Source organism: Pyxicephalus adspersus, chromosome 3 (genome assembly GCF_032062135.1).
Source record: "Pyxicephalus adspersus chromosome 3, UCB_Pads_2.0, whole genome shotgun sequence".
Lineage (NCBI taxonomy): Eukaryota > Metazoa > Chordata > Amphibia > Anura > Pyxicephalidae > Pyxicephalus > Pyxicephalus adspersus.
This window is the reverse complement of record NC_092860.1, coordinates 68,840,541-68,858,105: the sequence shown is the minus strand read 5'-3', so window position 1 is coordinate 68,858,105 and position 17,565 is coordinate 68,840,541. Positions and strand designations below refer to the sequence as shown.

At 40.6% G+C, this 17,565-nt stretch overlaps 1 protein-coding gene across 2 annotated transcripts in view; it reads right to left on the bottom strand.

Annotated features, from left to right (window-relative positions):
• UBXN6 (UBX domain protein 6) overlaps positions 1 to 17,565 on the bottom strand; it is a 132,483-nt gene that overhangs the window by 77,156 nt on the left and 37,762 nt on the right. For both annotated transcript variants that reach the window (XM_072405065.1, XM_072405066.1), the window contains exons 4-6: positions 599 to 651; positions 400 to 522; positions 192 to 289 (exon numbers count right to left, since the gene is read on the bottom strand). In XM_072405065.1, the coding sequence (XP_072261166.1) occupies positions 192 to 289; positions 400 to 522; positions 599 to 651 (274 nt within the window). The remainder of the gene's footprint in view (positions 1 to 191; positions 290 to 399; positions 523 to 598; positions 652 to 17,565) is intronic.

Here is a 17,565-nt window from a genome sequence, read left to right as displayed (position 1 = left end):
GTTATTATACTGTAGTTTCCCCCCTACAGTCATTTTTACGATGGCTCTTGACTGATATAAATCTCCATTTTATGAATATCCTTCTTTGCCTTGGTCAAGGTAAATGGTGCTTCTATTACACTGCTATTTGAATTTAGGAAATATTGTAATGCTAAAAAAATGATATAAGAAACAATAGAATGCTTACTTACTTTGTTATAGTCTCAACTCCGACTTTCACTTTGTCTTGATCCTTATTAAAAGTGTAAATCTTCATAATTGACGCAGAAATTGGATCAGTACTTAACAGCTGGGAAAAATATGGACAGAACAAGGGAGTTAAGCTTAGTCTATCTGGAAAAAGCATGAAAATAAATTTATTTTTCTAGCTAGAAAAGCATTATTTTTTCCCACACTCACTGATTCTATGGATTTTCTTATGTGGGATTCCTTCTCCTCCTTCCTTAGTAACTCCCCAGTTAGTGGGCATCTAAACAGAACATTACACACAGAAGTGGATTCCTTTTCAGATGCATGCATATTCTGTCAAAAGAGGATAAAGACACTGGTATTTCTGGTGCACAAGTGATGATTACTTTATCTCAGTGAACAAACTTACTTTACAACTTGGAATAATATTTAAATCCTGAGGAGATTGCAGGTGCTTTGTCACTAAAATAAAATAAAATTTCACAGGTTAGGCAAACAAAATTAAATATATATCTAATTGTACAATAAATCACTTTTTTTTGGAAAAGAAATTTTAAAGATACATGGGCATATATAAAAAAGATGGAATATATTTATACATTTTTGTATAAGTTATTCAATCAAAAAGCGGTTAGGCAAAATGCAAAACTGGTGTCAGGGTTTCCCTAGCAAAAACAGAGGGACACCAGCATTGGCAGCATACAATAAAGTAAAGTTTTAAAGCGCCTTCCATCTATCTTTTTTGTCCCCTACCCCTTTTTGTTGCTACCACCTTCATCCTTGGTAACTTAAATGTTTATGTTTAATGACCCCAACTATCATTCAGCCAAACTGCTCTCAATTACCTCTGCCTTTGGACACAGAACATAAACAGCCCACACATTGCTGGACACATTTTAGACCTAGTATTTACCAAATTCTGCAATCTCACCCACCTTAACAACTCACCATTTCCCCTTTCCGATCACAACCTCCTCAACTTCCACCTTCCTAAATTCTTGCCGCTCTTTGCCACATACCAGACCGGGTCAATGGCAGAGAGATATCCACAACCTTGACCACAACCTGTTCTCAATTTGCCTTATATCCCTAACCCCCATTCTCTCTAAAATAACATTTACAGATAAAACTGCCATTCAGTTGAAGCATACTTATTCTTTGGGTCTGCCCTACCCTGGTCCTGCTAACCCTCGACCTTGGCGCAACAATCGCACCAAACATCTACTAAAAACTGCTCGTGCAGGTGCAAGGGTGCAGGTGGAGGAAATCTGGCCCTATTACTGACTTCATGGACTACAAAGCCAGACTGGAACAATTTAACACTGCACTCACTTTTGCCAAACAAAATTATGTCTCTGCTGTCATATCCTCTTAATCTTCCAACCCACGCAGCCTCTACTCAATAATGGTCTCCCTCCTAAATCCCACACCTGCTCCCCCTACAACTACCTTCCCTGCCCAAGACATTGCTACCTATTTTAAAGATAAAATTGTCAAACTCAGACATGATGTGTCTGCTCACTGTAGACTCACTATTTAAACACTATGTCTATCCTTGACCCACTCGCCTGGCTTTCAAGCTGCCCATTCCACTAAAGTGAGCAATGACCTCATCAGAGCTAAGTCTCAGGGCAACTTTTCCCTCCTCCTCCTCCTCCACCTCTTAGATCTTTTCTCAGCTTTTGACACAGTTGATCACCCCCTTTTAATCCAAATCATGAACTCCATTGTTATCAGTGACACTGCTCCCACATGGTTTTCTTCCCACCTGTATGACCGCTCCTTTCAAGTTTCTTTGAATCAAGGTAATTCCTTCTCTCTAATCTACTCCTTGTTGGTATTCCCCAAGGGTCAGTCCTTGGACCGGTTCTCTTTTCTCTGTACAACTCCTCACTCGGTAGTCTCATATGTTCCTTTGGTTAACAGTACCATCTGTATGCTGATGACACTCAAATCTATCTGTCCACCCCTGACCTGTCTCCCTCAGTCCTGGATAAGGTTTCATGCTGCCTAACAGCCATCTCATCATGGATAGCTGACAGGTTTCTAAAACTCAACCTGGATAAAACAGATCTCATCTTCCCTCCCCCTCAAATACCAAATCTCCCCCTGACATGCTTCTAATTGTTAATACCATTGTTATTCGCCCCTCTTCTCAGACATGTTGTCCTGGCGTCCCCTTCAATTCTGCTCTCTCCTTTAACCCCCATATTCAGAACAGGTCCTGTCACTTTCACCTGCACAACATTTCCAAAATCCGCCCCACCTGTCAGCATAGACAACCAAACTCCTTGCACACACTCATCTGGAGCATTGCAACATCCTCCCTCTCTGGTATTTCACTAACCCGACTCTCTCCTCCACAATCTTTTATGAATGCTGCAACCAGACTTATCCATCCTTCTCACCACCCCTGTTCTCTCTGTAGATCTCTTCTTTGGCTTCCTTTTCACCTTAGAATCAAATTCAAGCTCCTGTGCTATGCCTTCAAAGCCTTCCACAGTTCTTGTCCCACTTAACCTTCTTTTTTTATTTTATTTTTTTTCATTTGTATTCAGCAACCAGGTAAGCATACAAAAGGAAGGCATCGCTTCAATTACTGATTTAAAATTCAAAGAGAATATTAGTTACTATCACATAGGTAGACATATAGGAAATCACACAGGATTCTTTGAGGCAACTCAAACATCATCAACAGCATCATTCCTTGCACTTCTTATCGGCCAATACTGTAGTAGTGGTATAGTGAAACCAATAAAAACCATGTTCTATTAAGCTTCTCTGTACGACCATCTCCAGCAGCCATAAAATCTTCCATTGTTGTCATACTCTCGGTAATTGGCGCAAACCACTGAGAAATAGCTTGTGGGGAAGTTTCCAGAGTACTGCATTGCAAGCTTTAGCAACATTCCAAAGATGCTTTACAAAAGAGTTATGGTACTTTTTCTTTGAAAAAGAGGACACATGTAGTAAAGCAAGTTCTGGCTTATTGTGAATTGATACATCTGTTAGGTCTTTTTATTATGTCCGCTACCTGTAACCAGAAAAGGGACAAAAGAGGACAATCCCAAAATATATGAATCAAACTACCTAGCTCATTTTTGCATCTCCAGCACCTACGGTCTGCCTAAGGATAGATTTTGACTAGAAGAGTTTGAACTCTGTACCACCTGATCAGCAGTTTGTAATTCAACTCCTGGTAGGAGTTACTGATTGACGCTTTATGTCCAAAGTATAAAAGGTGTTCTAGCTGTTCTGAAGAGAAAACCATATGCCAGTCTCTTTCCCATTTTGTAACAAATGGTAGAGGGGATGAGACTGATCTCTCTAACAACAAGCTATATGCAGAAGAGAGGGTGCCATGAATTGGCCCCTCACCACTACACACAGATTCCAGCATGGATAGAGGTCAGTCAAAATGGGAGGGGGATAGAAGAGAGTTAAGTAAATACATCAATTGGAGATTTCTCCAGGCATTTAGACGTGGTAGGGAGTGGTCTGACTTTAATATCTCTGTAGAAGACTATCCCGTATCATTCCTAAAATGTCATGCCCTGAACACCCCCTTTTCCCTCCATGCACAGAACACTTGATCAAAGATTCCTGGGGAAAATCTTGGGTGTCCCAACAGTGGGGTCAGTGGAGATGGATAAACCTGCAGCCCTTCAATTCTAAAATATTTCCTGGTGACCTGTAATGTTGGGTCAATAAGTGGATGCTTGGGTCCCCAGACATCAACTCAGGCGCCAACCATGGCGCCCCTTTTAGTAAAACGAGGGACATTGCTTCTTCAATCATAACCCAAGGTTTCAGTCTCTTGTGCCTACACCAGTCAGTCACCTTGCGAGATTTACCGCCTCCTGATTTAAAAGCAGGTCAGGGAATGCCATCCCTCCCTGTAATTTTCTTTATGTAAACGAGCAGAATCCCCTCCCCAAACAAAATGTAGGAATTCACGTCGAAACCTATACAAAACGGATGAGGTAAGTGTACTTGTAACGTTTGTAAAAAGTATAACAACCGAGGCATCACATTCATTTTGAGTACGTTACACCTGCCGAACCAGGAGAAGGTGTGTTGACCCCAGTTCTGTAAGTCCCTTCTAACTGAATTTAACAATGGTAGAAAATTTGTTAAATGATAGCTTTTTTTGCCCATTTAAATGGGAAGAAAGGCGATATCTCCTCAATAAGCTTAGGAGTAAGTGAGATAGACGAAGCTTTAGATTTCTGTGTAAATATGCACATATATAGATTTTCGTAGAAGGACCGAAAGGTCTCAGCTATAATTGGGGTGGCACATTTCCGCTGCCCCATCTCAGAAGTGACACTTGGTATATATGCTATAGCTCTCTTTTTTCTTAACACTCTGGCCAATGCTCTGGCCACACTTATTGGAGTGTTCATAATAGAATCCCCTACATTTGGTGAGTAAATATTTCATTTTGAAACAATAGAGTTCCCCAATTCTTTCCCTGATAAGTATGATCTGCTGTTCTGTGTCTGGGGTTTGTTGACGCTTATTTAAAAGCTCTAAAGCATGTAGCTCCGAAATTAGTCGGTTCAGTCTAGCCTCTCTTTCTTTCTTTGCTCTATTGCCTTGTTGTATGAAAAGACCTCTGACATAGCACTTATTTGCTTCCCACAAAGATAACCGATTAGACACTGATGAATTATTTAAAAATTAAAAAAAAATCCTAAGGGTGATGTTATACTATCATGTATCTCAGTACACTCCAAAAGTGATTCATTTAACTTCCACGAATATGTTCTAGGGACATCAGGTGTCGCCTGTAGTACTATAGATATAGGTGCATGATCTGACACAAAAATTTCTCCTATAGTGGACAAAATAACCGATGGGACCATATGGTGATTAACTAGAAAAAGGTCAATCCGGGAGTAGGATTTGTGCATTGCTGAATAGTGCGTGTAATCTTGCTCAGATGGATGTAAGATCCGTCATATGTCCACTGAATGGTGCAGCTCCATGCTAAACCTTTGGTTTTGGAGTTCACTGAGGCCCTGTGATAGGCCATATAAAAATGTCAGTCTGTTAGTCTTTGAATCTGGTCATATTGGAATTGCGTTTCCTGAAGAAACACCACTTGACATTTATGTCTATGTAGTTCTCGGAGAATGATCGCTCTCTTATAGGGGAATTCAAACCCTTTGCATCAAGGGATGTAACCTGCAATGCCATGGGGAAGGTAGAAAACAGAATGGAAGGGTGTGGAAATTGGTAGAGGGCAAGAAAAATAAAGGGTTAGACTAAAAAAGAAAAAAAAAAGAAAACGAGGGGGGGGGGGGGGGGGGGGGAGAGAAAAATAAAGAGCTCCCTGTAGAGAACTAAACAAACACAGCTGAGTATAACAAAATATTCTTTGCAAGAAACATCAGCGGATCAACCCCCCAAAAAGGACGGCTATCCCTACTTGGGGAAGTGGTACCCAACACCGGTAAGCTGGTGCCCACCGACGAGATTCAATTAAATATATTAAAACATATTAAAACAGAGATACAAATAACACCAATAACAAAAGTACATCTGTTAAATTCTCACCAGATAGGCAAGAGCAGTCCTTCAAGGTATAACAATACACTGATACACACTGCTCCATATAAATAAACAAAGACCTTCAACAAAGGGCCACAGGCCTTGAATCTTTTCTCACGCTGCTCCCTGCCGTTTTAAAGCAAAATGGGGGATGAAAGCCCCCCAACGCCATAGTGGTGTTGCCAGTATACTAACATGGGTATCTAAAGTGGAGCGCAGCAGTTCAGAAACAAGGTAAATATCCTGAGAATACAAGAATTAAAAAGCAGTGAAAAAAACGTAACCAGTAATTAACCAATATGGCCAGGCTTCGGGACCATAGCCCGACCAAATTTAGTGGACATTGTACACTTTAAGTCAGCCTAACTTGTAATGGTTTTGCATGAAGAGTTTAACATTCAAGTATTTTAGGGGTTATCCCCTGTTGGTTTCTCCCTACTCTCCAAAGTATCCTCCTGTAGAGACAGTTTTCAGGAACCCTTTTGCAGTGGAACGCTATACAGGGGCTACATTTTTGGAGGATATACCCTGAATTGGTTTTGCTCCCCTGGTTTGGGGGGATCCCTGGGTCCCCTGTTCTCCCGGCTTTTTATTTTTTCAGCTGAAAATTATACTTATACTAAAGTACAAAGACATTCCGAACTGCACCCATAGGAAGCGTACGGCTGGGTAGTTATACTCAATTCATGTTTTATTATTTGTTTATTTTATTTGCTCTGTTGGTGTTTCTCCTCCTGATCTCCACGGCCAACACCTTTATCCATCACATGTGTCACACGTTTTTTTATGGGCTAGATCCGGCCTGGGGCATCAGGGAAGAGCGATAGCACTTCAACCAACCCCCTCAAATGAGATTTTAAGAATGTTTAAGGTCCGTTCTATTTCTCGTTTTTTTGGTGTTTTCTGAGATGGGTCCTGACCCCTTCCAATGTGAAGCCCCATGGGCTCAGATATGGCTACTTCCCCAGGTCATTGTAGTGCTTTCATTATGTTGACTACCATATTTGTTTAAAGTGTTATCTAATTTAATAGTAGACCCCCCCCATGTATATTTGTGGGTCTCCCCGGGTGTGATCGATTTATTCCAGCTATACACCGACACTTAGGCCTTCCGTCTTAGATAGACAGAAATTTGGGATTATATTTTTACCTACCTTATATTTTCACTCCACGGGCGAAGGTTCGACCCATTTCGCCCATCTGGTGATCCCTTTCCGTAGCTTACCCCCATACCCCATTCCCTCTTTTTAGCCCTAACCCCCACCAGTGCGGGTTCGTTGGTGCTCCCGTTCCCACACCACCCCCTACATACATTTTATACTAGCCTCATAGCCCGCAACAATTACGTCTTCACATTCACAACAGGCCCAACCGTTGAAAATTCGTACCCTTAATGTTAAGAGTAATAATAACCTCAACAAGCGCTCAAAGTTACTCTACCCTCAGCATAAGGTGAAAGTTCAAATCTTGACTCTACAGAAGACCCATTTTCAGACTAATACGATTCCTACTCTCCTCAACCATTACTACACTTCGTGGTTTCACAGCTCCAGCCCGGAGTCCAAATTGAAGCGAGTATCAGTCACATTTCATAAAACTCTACCAATTCAGATTCTAGACACTTTATCTGATTCTCAGGGCAGATATTTGCTTATTAAGACCTCCATATGGGGCAAGAAGTTTACAATAACTTCCCTCTATGCGCTTAACCATCAACCATCGGCAGCTACCACACAATATCTAGATATTTTGAAGGGATTTGCTGGGGGCCAAGTGATAGTTGGGGGAGATTTCAATTTTGCCCTTAATCCCCGTATAGACACCTCCTCTGGGAAAACGCCTATTTCCTACTCAGAGTTAAACTCCTTCCACTTTAAATTACAGGATGTTAGGTTAATAGATGTCTGGTGCACTTTAAACCCAACTACTAAGGACTACACCTTTTATTCAAATCCGCAACGCGTGTACTCCCGTATTGACTACCTAATAGTGAGCCCCCCCCCCCTGTATTAGACTGTCACCCCACAGCCCCCATAGATTCCTGCCCCTGGTCAGATCACTTTTCAGTCACGGTAACTCTTCATATCCCGCAGGCAGGCCCTAAGTCTTGGACATTAAAGTGTAACAACTCCCTGTTTAAGGACGTGCTATGTGCAAAGGCTGTCACAGACACAATCACTAATTTTATCTGAGACCACTACTTTGATTTTACCACACTGTCCATACAATGGGAAGCTATGAAGGCGGTTATTCAGGGAATTTAAATCCAACAAGGGGCTAGACTTAAAACGATTAGAGCACAAGGGATTAAAACCTTAAACGACAAGATCAGGTCCTTAGAACATCTATATAAACAAACTATGTCCCCTGACACATTTTTAGAGTTGAATGCTGCTAGGTCATAAAGTCTCCTTGAACTTTATGACCTAGCCCATCACCTAGTCTCCTTGAACTTTATGACCTAGCCCATCAATGCCATTGGGACCGCTTTCGCAAATTAGTTTACCAATATGGTGATAAATGTGGGAAGCTATTAGCAAGAAGGCTACACCCATGGATGTCGGCTACATATGTTCACTCTATTTGTACCACGAAGGGTGAAATATCCTCCAACCCCAGGGATGTCCTGCAGACATTCCACAAGTTTTACTCTATATTAAATTCACCCTAATTCTGTGGCCCCTCCCTCCAACAGTATATAGCAGAGACAGCTCTCCCAGAATTAGATGCTGAGGTAGCTACCCACCTGGAATCTCCATTTATTGAGGAACAGGCCTCAGGGCTAATAAATCTACTCCAGTGGGTAAAGTCTGGGTCCAGATGGGTTTACATCACGGTTCTTTAAACTCCATGCTTCCAACATTGCCCCCTTTTTAACCAGAGTGTTTTCCTCTATTTCGATTGACACACCCTTCCCGCCACAAAGTCTAGAGGCTCATGTTACCGTCATACCAAAACCAGAAAAGGACCACACACTTTGCTCAAATTACAGGGCTATTTCTTTAATTAATGTAGACATGAAATTTTTTTCTAAATTGATAGCTAATAGGATTTCGCAATACATGCCTTCTTTAATTTATAGGGATCAGGTTGGGTTCATACACGGGAGAGAGGCCAGGGATAATACCAATAAAACCATCCTGTTGACCTAATACGTAAGAGCTACAAAGACCCCTATGTGTATGCTGTCAGTCGACACCGAAAAGGCTTTTGACAGGGTCAGCTGGCCCCTTATGTATGAGACGTTAAGCCAGGTGGGGCTGGGTCCAAGTATGATTTCTAGAATTGCAGCGTTTTATTCCTCACCAAACGCTAGAGTACAGGTGAATGGCTCACTGTCAGACTCATTACAAACTTTGAATGGCACCAGACAGGGATGCCCTCTATCACCCCTTTTATATGCATTGGTCAGAAAACCCAGCAGTGGCCCTACGCCGAAAACCCAATATATTAGGCATAACTATAGGAAAATTTCAGTTTAAAACCTCATTATATGCGGATGATTTTTTATTTAATATAACATCCCCCCATACCTTAATCCCTTCTGTATTGAAGGAATTTGACAAATTCAGCCTATATAGTAACTTCAAAGTAAACTATTTCAAAAACGAAATTCTCAATGTTTCTCTAAAGGCAGCTCATATCTCGTCCATCAGTTCTACCACATCTTTTAGGATTTGCACAGATGCCTTATAGTATTTTGGAATATTCATTACTTCTGATCCCCACAAAATGTTTGATCTTGAATATGCCCTCCTATAAAGCAAGCTCCACTCGGACCATTGGAAGTATAATTCTTTACCCCTGTCTTGGTTTGCCTGTATTAATACTCTAAAAATGGACATCCTGCCCTGGCTGCTCTATGTGTTCCAAACAGTGCTGATTTTTTTACCCGCCACATTCCTCCGTAAAACACAAAGGCTGTTTAAGGTCTTTATTTGGAAAACCAGATGCCCTCTCATAGCGTTTTGTACATTAACGAAACACAAAAACAAAGGCCGAGTGGGGGCTCCAGATATTATATCTTACTACCAGGCTTCTGTTTTAGTGCGCCTGGTGGACTGGTTCCACAGTAGAGATGATAAGGAGTGTGTTATCTTGGAGAATTTACTATTCCTAAATGATCTCAGGTCCATACCTTGGGTGGACTGTTCCCTATTACAACCCAGCACCCCTTTACCCGGTCTTACTATACAGTATATATGGGACACTCATATTCGACTGGGTAAGCTTTCTACACGCCCAGGGATGGAGAGACCTCTCGCACCTATAGCTGTTTCATCCTATGGAAATCACTTTCCATCAGGTATGTTTTCTGGGAGTAGTGTTATGTCAGCCCTATGTCAGTGCCAGAGGACTGCCATACACTTGTTTAGGGACCGTAGCGCTTTAACATTCAAGGATATTATAAACATATAACAATGTTCTCCTTAGAAAAAATTTTCAGCCTGGTGCTGGGAAGCTGTAGCCTGATGGTAAAAAAGTGTGTGTGTGGGGGGGGAAATGTAGTGGTCCCAGTTATTTATGCCACAGGTATCAAGTAGTCTGTGACAGTGTTCTACCTACCCCCTATACCTGGCTAGTTAGAATATACAACTTTTCCATTTTTTTTTATTATGCCTAAACTGTCCAGTGCTATGTATTTTTTTATATTCTGCCCAAACTGTCTAGTGCTGTGTATTTTAATCCAACTGCCTAGTGTTCCATGTTTTAATAGTGTAATAGTGTGATCAATGTGGTGTAACAAGTTAGGCTTAGTTCATATTAACAGTAAAATGCCATTTTCCCCTCCTAAATGACTACTTGCCAACTGCTAGGGATTGGTAACAGGTGAGGGGTAAACGCACCAAATGCAACCTGCCAGTGTGAATTCAGCCTAACTTCAGATTTGGCCTCTTAGAGCTAAATCTAGGTAACGCTAAAGGTTTGTGAAAAAAAAAATTCACTTGATCTGTCCACAAACAGAACCTGATGCTCACCATTATATTAAGTGCTGATCTCATTGGGCATGTGTGAAATTGAGCACGCTTTTTACACTATAGGAAAGCACCTCATGGTACATTCTTGATGTCTGTCCCGATGCACAGAAGGAGCAGCCCACAGCCACCTGGGATATGTGACACAAATACCCCAGGAGGCTGCAAATTTACCCTGCAGTCTTTACCACCATGGCAGTAAAGAGGGAAGTGGAGGGGTCTTCCCCCAAAAAATTAAAAAACAAAAACAATAAAACACACTGTGATATGGGGATCACAAGTTTAAAAACCTGTGAGTATTGAACATTTGTGCTGCTGTTTCATAAGTGCACCTAAGAGTCTGAAATTGAAGATGCAAATTAAGGACCCCAAGGATCCATTTCCATAGCAAGGAGCATTGGGGTGGGGCCCTTAAATTTTTTACCTACCTGTCACCAAACTATAATTCTAATACTGTGCTTTTCTTTCAGCTTTTGTTCTTTTAACCAAAATTTATCTGGAATGGGGAGGTGCAGGAAACTGAAAATATAGGTGGAAGTGGGGAACAGATGTAAAAACCCCCTTAAACATAAAAAACCTCTGCCCATCAAACTGTCTGCTTTCCTACCTTGAACCCTAATTTCTCTGGAACAGAGAGGTGCAGTTAAACAAAAACAAAAACATTTTATGCAGGTGGGGACATTTTGGCTAATATGCCTAAACATTCATCACCATGGCATGACTGTGGGGTCAAACGGGTGTAAAGCAGCTAGGTAGGCCAATGTCGGCTGGATTCTATGACAAAAGAGCCGAGTACAGAGGGTCTCGAACTGTTTTAATTTGCGGGAGACTTCTGCTGAGTAGTCAAAAAGATCACTACCACATCTGCTATGAGGAAATGGTAAGAGATAGATCTGGAGATGTCAGTTAATCACCTGGGGAGAGAGGAGAATGGCTCTGTCTGTGACTGAGAGGAGTCGTCCGCCATTTGAATTTTTGTGTGCCGATTTTATACAGTTGCTGTCACTAACAAAGAGCTCCTTTCTATCCCTGCTTCTTCCCGGGATCTCAGCATACCAAAATGCTTAATACACAGGAGGCCTGAGGGAACTGTTAAACAGGAGATAAATTTTCAGAAGGACACAGCAGACAACACTGCACGTAGCCCCCCCCAATATAGAAAATGTTCCCACCCTTAATCAGTCTGTTTTGGATATAACATTAAAAGGTATGTTGTTTGATCACTAGAGAAGAAATAACATTACCTTTAGAGGCATCCCTGAGAATGTACAGCCTCATGATCTGCGGATTTTACTGTATAATTACCTTTAATGATTTTTACTGTCAGCCGCACCCAATGACCTGATCATAGATAGAGCATATTGTATACCTAAACCTACAACAATAACGAAACGTGTTCTTAGGGATATACTTGTGACAATCCATTAACTCTTTATAAATGAACAAACCATACTAGTGGCAAGTAAAAATCCCCAGCTACCACAAAGATTTTCTGAGATTTCACTATATTCGGAGCTCTCTCAACACACCACCCAGCTCCGCAAAAAACTATCCCCAATACTATGAGTTTGCAATCTCACGATAATCCCTACAAGTGGGGATACCCCATCAAAAATAATATATCCAGCCAAGTGAAATCCTTCACTTTGATGTCAATAGAGACGGGACTTAAATTACTCTCCCAGTGGGGTACATCACCTCCTGATCTTCTAATTCCCACTAATACTAAACCAAAGATTACTTTGAGTGGTCATGAAAAATACAGCATCTATCTTCATAACCATACTTCCACCAGAAAATTAGTCATGTGCTTAATAACCATCAAAATTTCACCTTAGGAATCGAATCAATCTACATTCTTCTGGTTGAGTTTTACAAGACCCTTTTATCCCCAAAGAAAAAAGCAGAATAGCTGCCCAATATTTTCTGCTTTTTGGTCCAGAATGTTTATTATTTTTAAAACTCTTGCACCTTAATTGTTCTTTTCAGTGGAAATTGCTATCCTCATCTTACTATCGATCCTTTACTTATTGTTTAAACATATTATTGTACACAATCTGCTACTTGTACAACATAATCTTATGGCTTACCTCGTCATTAATACAATCCTTCTCAAAGCTCATTGTTAGCTTTCTTTCTGATATTTGGGTGACATTTAAAATGTATTCCTTAGATGCAAAAGGGTTTAATAGCCCTTTTTAAAGGTCTATACTGAAAAGAGACTTAAATTCTCATCGTCCAGATGTGTTATTTATACACATTTTGTCTCCTCTAACCCACCTAAGATATATCTTCCTCATTATAAACAATTTTATTTTGGCAATGCACCTAGGAAGAAAGGGGGGTTCATTGCAATTAAAGACACTCTCTCATTCACGTATATTTCCCATGTATCGGACACCATTGGTCGATATTTGATCCTAATTTGCACAATCAAAAGCAATACTTATCTCTTAACCAATGTCTACGTACCAAACACAGGTGAAGTAAGAATTAATAATAAACTTCTACAATAAATTCTGAAAGGAAAATCCGAGCTGTATGAATAGAGCAGGAGATTTCAATGCAATACCCAATCCTACTATGGATTGTTATTTGTCCACACACCTATGTTCAACATCTTTATTAAACACTATTCCATCACATGACATTTACGACATATGGAGATTCCGTCATAGTAAAGAAAAGCACTACACCTTTTATTCGTATTCAAGAATATACAATTCATACTCATGAAATTACTTTTTTCTTACAGATAAGCATACCCTTCAATCCAATAAGGAAGCCCATATCAGAGACATCACATGGTCTGACCAAGTGCATATATATTACTGTTTATGACTCCATGAATAGTATTCGAAAATCCCTATGGCGCTTAAATTCCTTCCTTTTGCAACATCCCCAGTTCACAAATACTACCCAGAAGGAACTGTCTATATATTTTGAATTCTGTAATGTAGATAATGTTGATAAACTTGTATTGTGGAATGCCCATATGGCTTTCTTGTGGGTAATACTAATTAAAACATCCTCTTATGCTAAAACCCAGAAGACATTGCAAATCGACCAATTGCTATCTAGAAGTTAAAAACTAATCTCAGCCCTCTTCTCAAACTGCTGATTTATTAGATAAAGCTAGACATCAATTAGGAGGTCTTCTCCTTTAACAATATCAATATAATCTACAATGTATCAAAGCTACAACAAAGCTGTAACAATTCCAAAAAATCCCTGGCACAACAATCACATAAAACATCTACAAAAAACTGTTCATGCAGCTGAGCACAAGTGGAGGAAATCTGGCCTCAGCGCTGACTTCATGGACTACAAAGCCAGACAAAAACACTTGAACACACTGTCGCCAAGCAAAAATATTTGTCCTCTGTCATTTCCACTCAAGCTTCCAACCCACACAGCCTCTTCTCAACAATTGACTCCCTCCTAAACCCCACACCTGCTCCCCCCACAACTACTCTGCCCAAGACATAGCCACCTACTTTACAGATAAATTTGACAAAATCAGAGATGATGTCTCTGCCCACCATGCCACTCCAACCATACCCACCCCTTTCATCTGTAAATCATCACAACCTCCCTTAGCCCTGTTACCCTGGATAAAATCTCCTCCCTTCTCTCATCACCTCCATCTACTACCTGTACATTTGACCTAATTACTTCTGATCTATTCTGTGCCCATTCCTCCACCCTGGCCCCAGTCCTAACCAAACTATTCAACCTCTTCCTTACTACTGGTATCTACCCCTCGGCTTTCAAGCATGGCATTCTTTTCCCTATCCTGAAGAAACCTTCTCTAAACCCTTTCCTACTGTCTAGCTACCCTCCTATCTCTCTTCTCCCCTAAATTTCTAAAGTTCATGAGTGTCTTGTCTATAAAAGAGTTACCAAATACCTGAGCACCAACTCTCTGCATGACCCATTCGTCTGGTTTTCGAGCTGCCCATTCCACCGAAACAGCCCTTAGTAAAGTGGCCAACAACCTCCACAGAGCAAAGTCACAAGGCAACTTTTCCCTCTAACTTCTTCTATATCTTGCCTCTGATTTTGACACTGTTAATCACCCCCTTCAATTCCAAATTATGTGCTCCAATTGTATAGGTGACACTGCTCTCTCTTGGTTTGCTTTCTACCTGCCTGATGGTTCCTTTCAAGTTTCAATGGTTTCAATAGTAATTACAGTACACCTTTTACCTCCGCAACATTTCCAAATATTCCTCGTCCTCTTTGGCTGGCTTCTACTTTCTGCTCATTTAGAAGAGCATTCCAGGACTTTCATATGCACAATGGTTGACACAGAAAGACAGACAGAGATGTCATACCCATTGTGCATATGAAAGTCCTGGAATAAACATTTCAAGCTTCTATCACACCGTTCAATCCACTCGGACATCTGGAAACACCAGCAGGTAACGCTATTTTGGCGCCATACTGTGGCCTAACCTATAATTACATTACAACATCCTAAATATATATCCTTAATCTAGAAGTAACATTAGCAACATACAGGTAATGCCATTTTGGTGCCATCTTGGGGCCAAATTTGATAATTACATCATAACATTCTCAATATATATTTTATACCTAGAAGTAACACCAAAAATTATCTTTAGTAAATCAATGTCCTACTAATACTTGCTACATTATCTTTATTAACACTATCTTTTTTTAAGTTACAGTATCCCTACTATCTAGCTATATAATACATAAGCAAAACCACACTATAAATTTCAGTTGTGCTCACACATTTTTATTCCTATTAAAATAGTAATTCATACTTACCCATGCTTTGCACTCTACTCTCTCGAAATCACAGTACCTCCAAATTGATATTGGTCTCACTATCAAATCACTTACAAGTAGCAATTCGGTATCACAAGGCGGTAAAAAGCCCCAGAAATAATACTAAGTACGTCTTGTTTGGTTTCCTTTTTTTTTTCCTTTATTAATTTATTGTAAACATCAGTCTAATGTTTAGTCAATGCATATATATGAATTGTTAATACTGTATATTGTTATAAATTCTAAGGTCTCCCCTTACCCCTGAGGAAGCTCGGTTCGGGCGAAACACGTCGGGTGGGACATCTTACTGCCATCGCTAACCTAGTATGATACTAAATTATATTGCTATTTTTTGCGAAACTAGTGGTTATATGTTATCCTAGGATTCATTTATAGATACACAGCTCTTAATCTTTTAACATTTTGTTGTTGGAACAATAAAATTTTGTGTTTTTAAATTTAACTCTGGTTGCCCTTCAAAAGCCTGGCTTTTCCTTCTCCTCTTCTTCTCTTCCTCCCACAGATACACAATTTATTTTTTCACATATACTTTCAGATCACCTCTCATATACAGACACCATTACCTTTTCGTTTTACTCAGTCTTTCTGAAAGAGACTATATCCAGGAATGTTAACAGTCCAGTCATATGAAGAATAATGTTTGGATTCGGCAATACCAACAAAGTAATGGTGCTTTTTTTGCAATAAGGCCTACAACTCCTATTTTGCTTGCCAGATTTCTAGCATTGGTGAACAAACTCTTTAAACCATTGCTGCATTTTCCATATCGTGTTGTTTTGCAGAACAAAAAGTACTGTGGACACCAATGTTTTTAACAAGCGAAACTCCTTATTTCTATCCATAATCCTTTCCCTAACTATCCCCAATCCAACTTCCACTTGTGACTGACCTCAGTCTGACCTAAATGCCATCTTATTTAACTGTGCCAACCTCCCTGAGTCTTGCTTTAAATACTCTTCCAACTTTCTCCTAAATCTCTCCCCCAGCACATTAGCCCCCCTCCCACTTAGGTGCAAACTATCTCTGGTATATAGGTTATACCCCAATGAAATATCACTCCAGTGCTCTAAGAACCCAAATCCCTCCCTATAACACCAGGTCTTAAGAAGGCATTAAACTGTTTAAGCTCCCACTGCTTTTCCTGTGTTGCTCATGACACAGGTAATATTCCAGAGAACATTCCCTTCAACTTGCAGCCTAGTTCTCTAAACTGGTTCTTAAGGATCAACAAACCATTCAGTTGAGGAGATCCTGGCGACAAATTACTCTAACAGTCCTTTTGATTAAAGGATCCCCTATTACTCCCAATTGTCTTCCTGCATTGCCTCCTCCAACCCTTCTAGATGGGCTGCTCTCCTGCCTGTTAGGGAAAGCAGTGACATCCATGGGTGACACCCCTGTATTTGTCACAACCATATCTTTATGAAACTTAGCAAATTTGTTTGGGTGCTCAAACACAGAGCCTGCCTTCTATTTATGTGAGCCCCTACCACTCCCTAACTACAGCAACCCAGCTCCCCACCTGCTCATGGTGACTTACCTTTCCACAACAAGTCCCCACTGCAACTCCCTGTACCTAAAAAAAGGGGGTCTGACTATATACAAATATGTTCCTAGTTAGAATGTACTGTAATAATGATATTCTAAAACAGAGGTCGGCAAACTCCAGCCTTTAGGCCAGGTATGGCCTACCGTGTTTCCCCGATTTTAAAACATCCCCATTAAATAAGCCACCCCTGATTTTTGAAAAAAATAATTAAAATAAGACACTCACCCGTGAATAAGACATCCCCCGATATTTGATCCTGTGTGTGTCTCCTTGATGCTGGCTGCAGCACGTGTCTGCTCCTGGCTGCAGTGCAGAGTGAAACTGAAAGTAACAAGCCGGCATTCTGCACCAGGAAGCAAGCTGCTGATTCCTGCCCTAACGGAGATCCCTGCCCTAACGGAAATCCCTACACTTAATTACCGGTAAGTGAACAGAAGGGGACAATCAATGGCATAGAGTGATCAGAAGGGGACAATC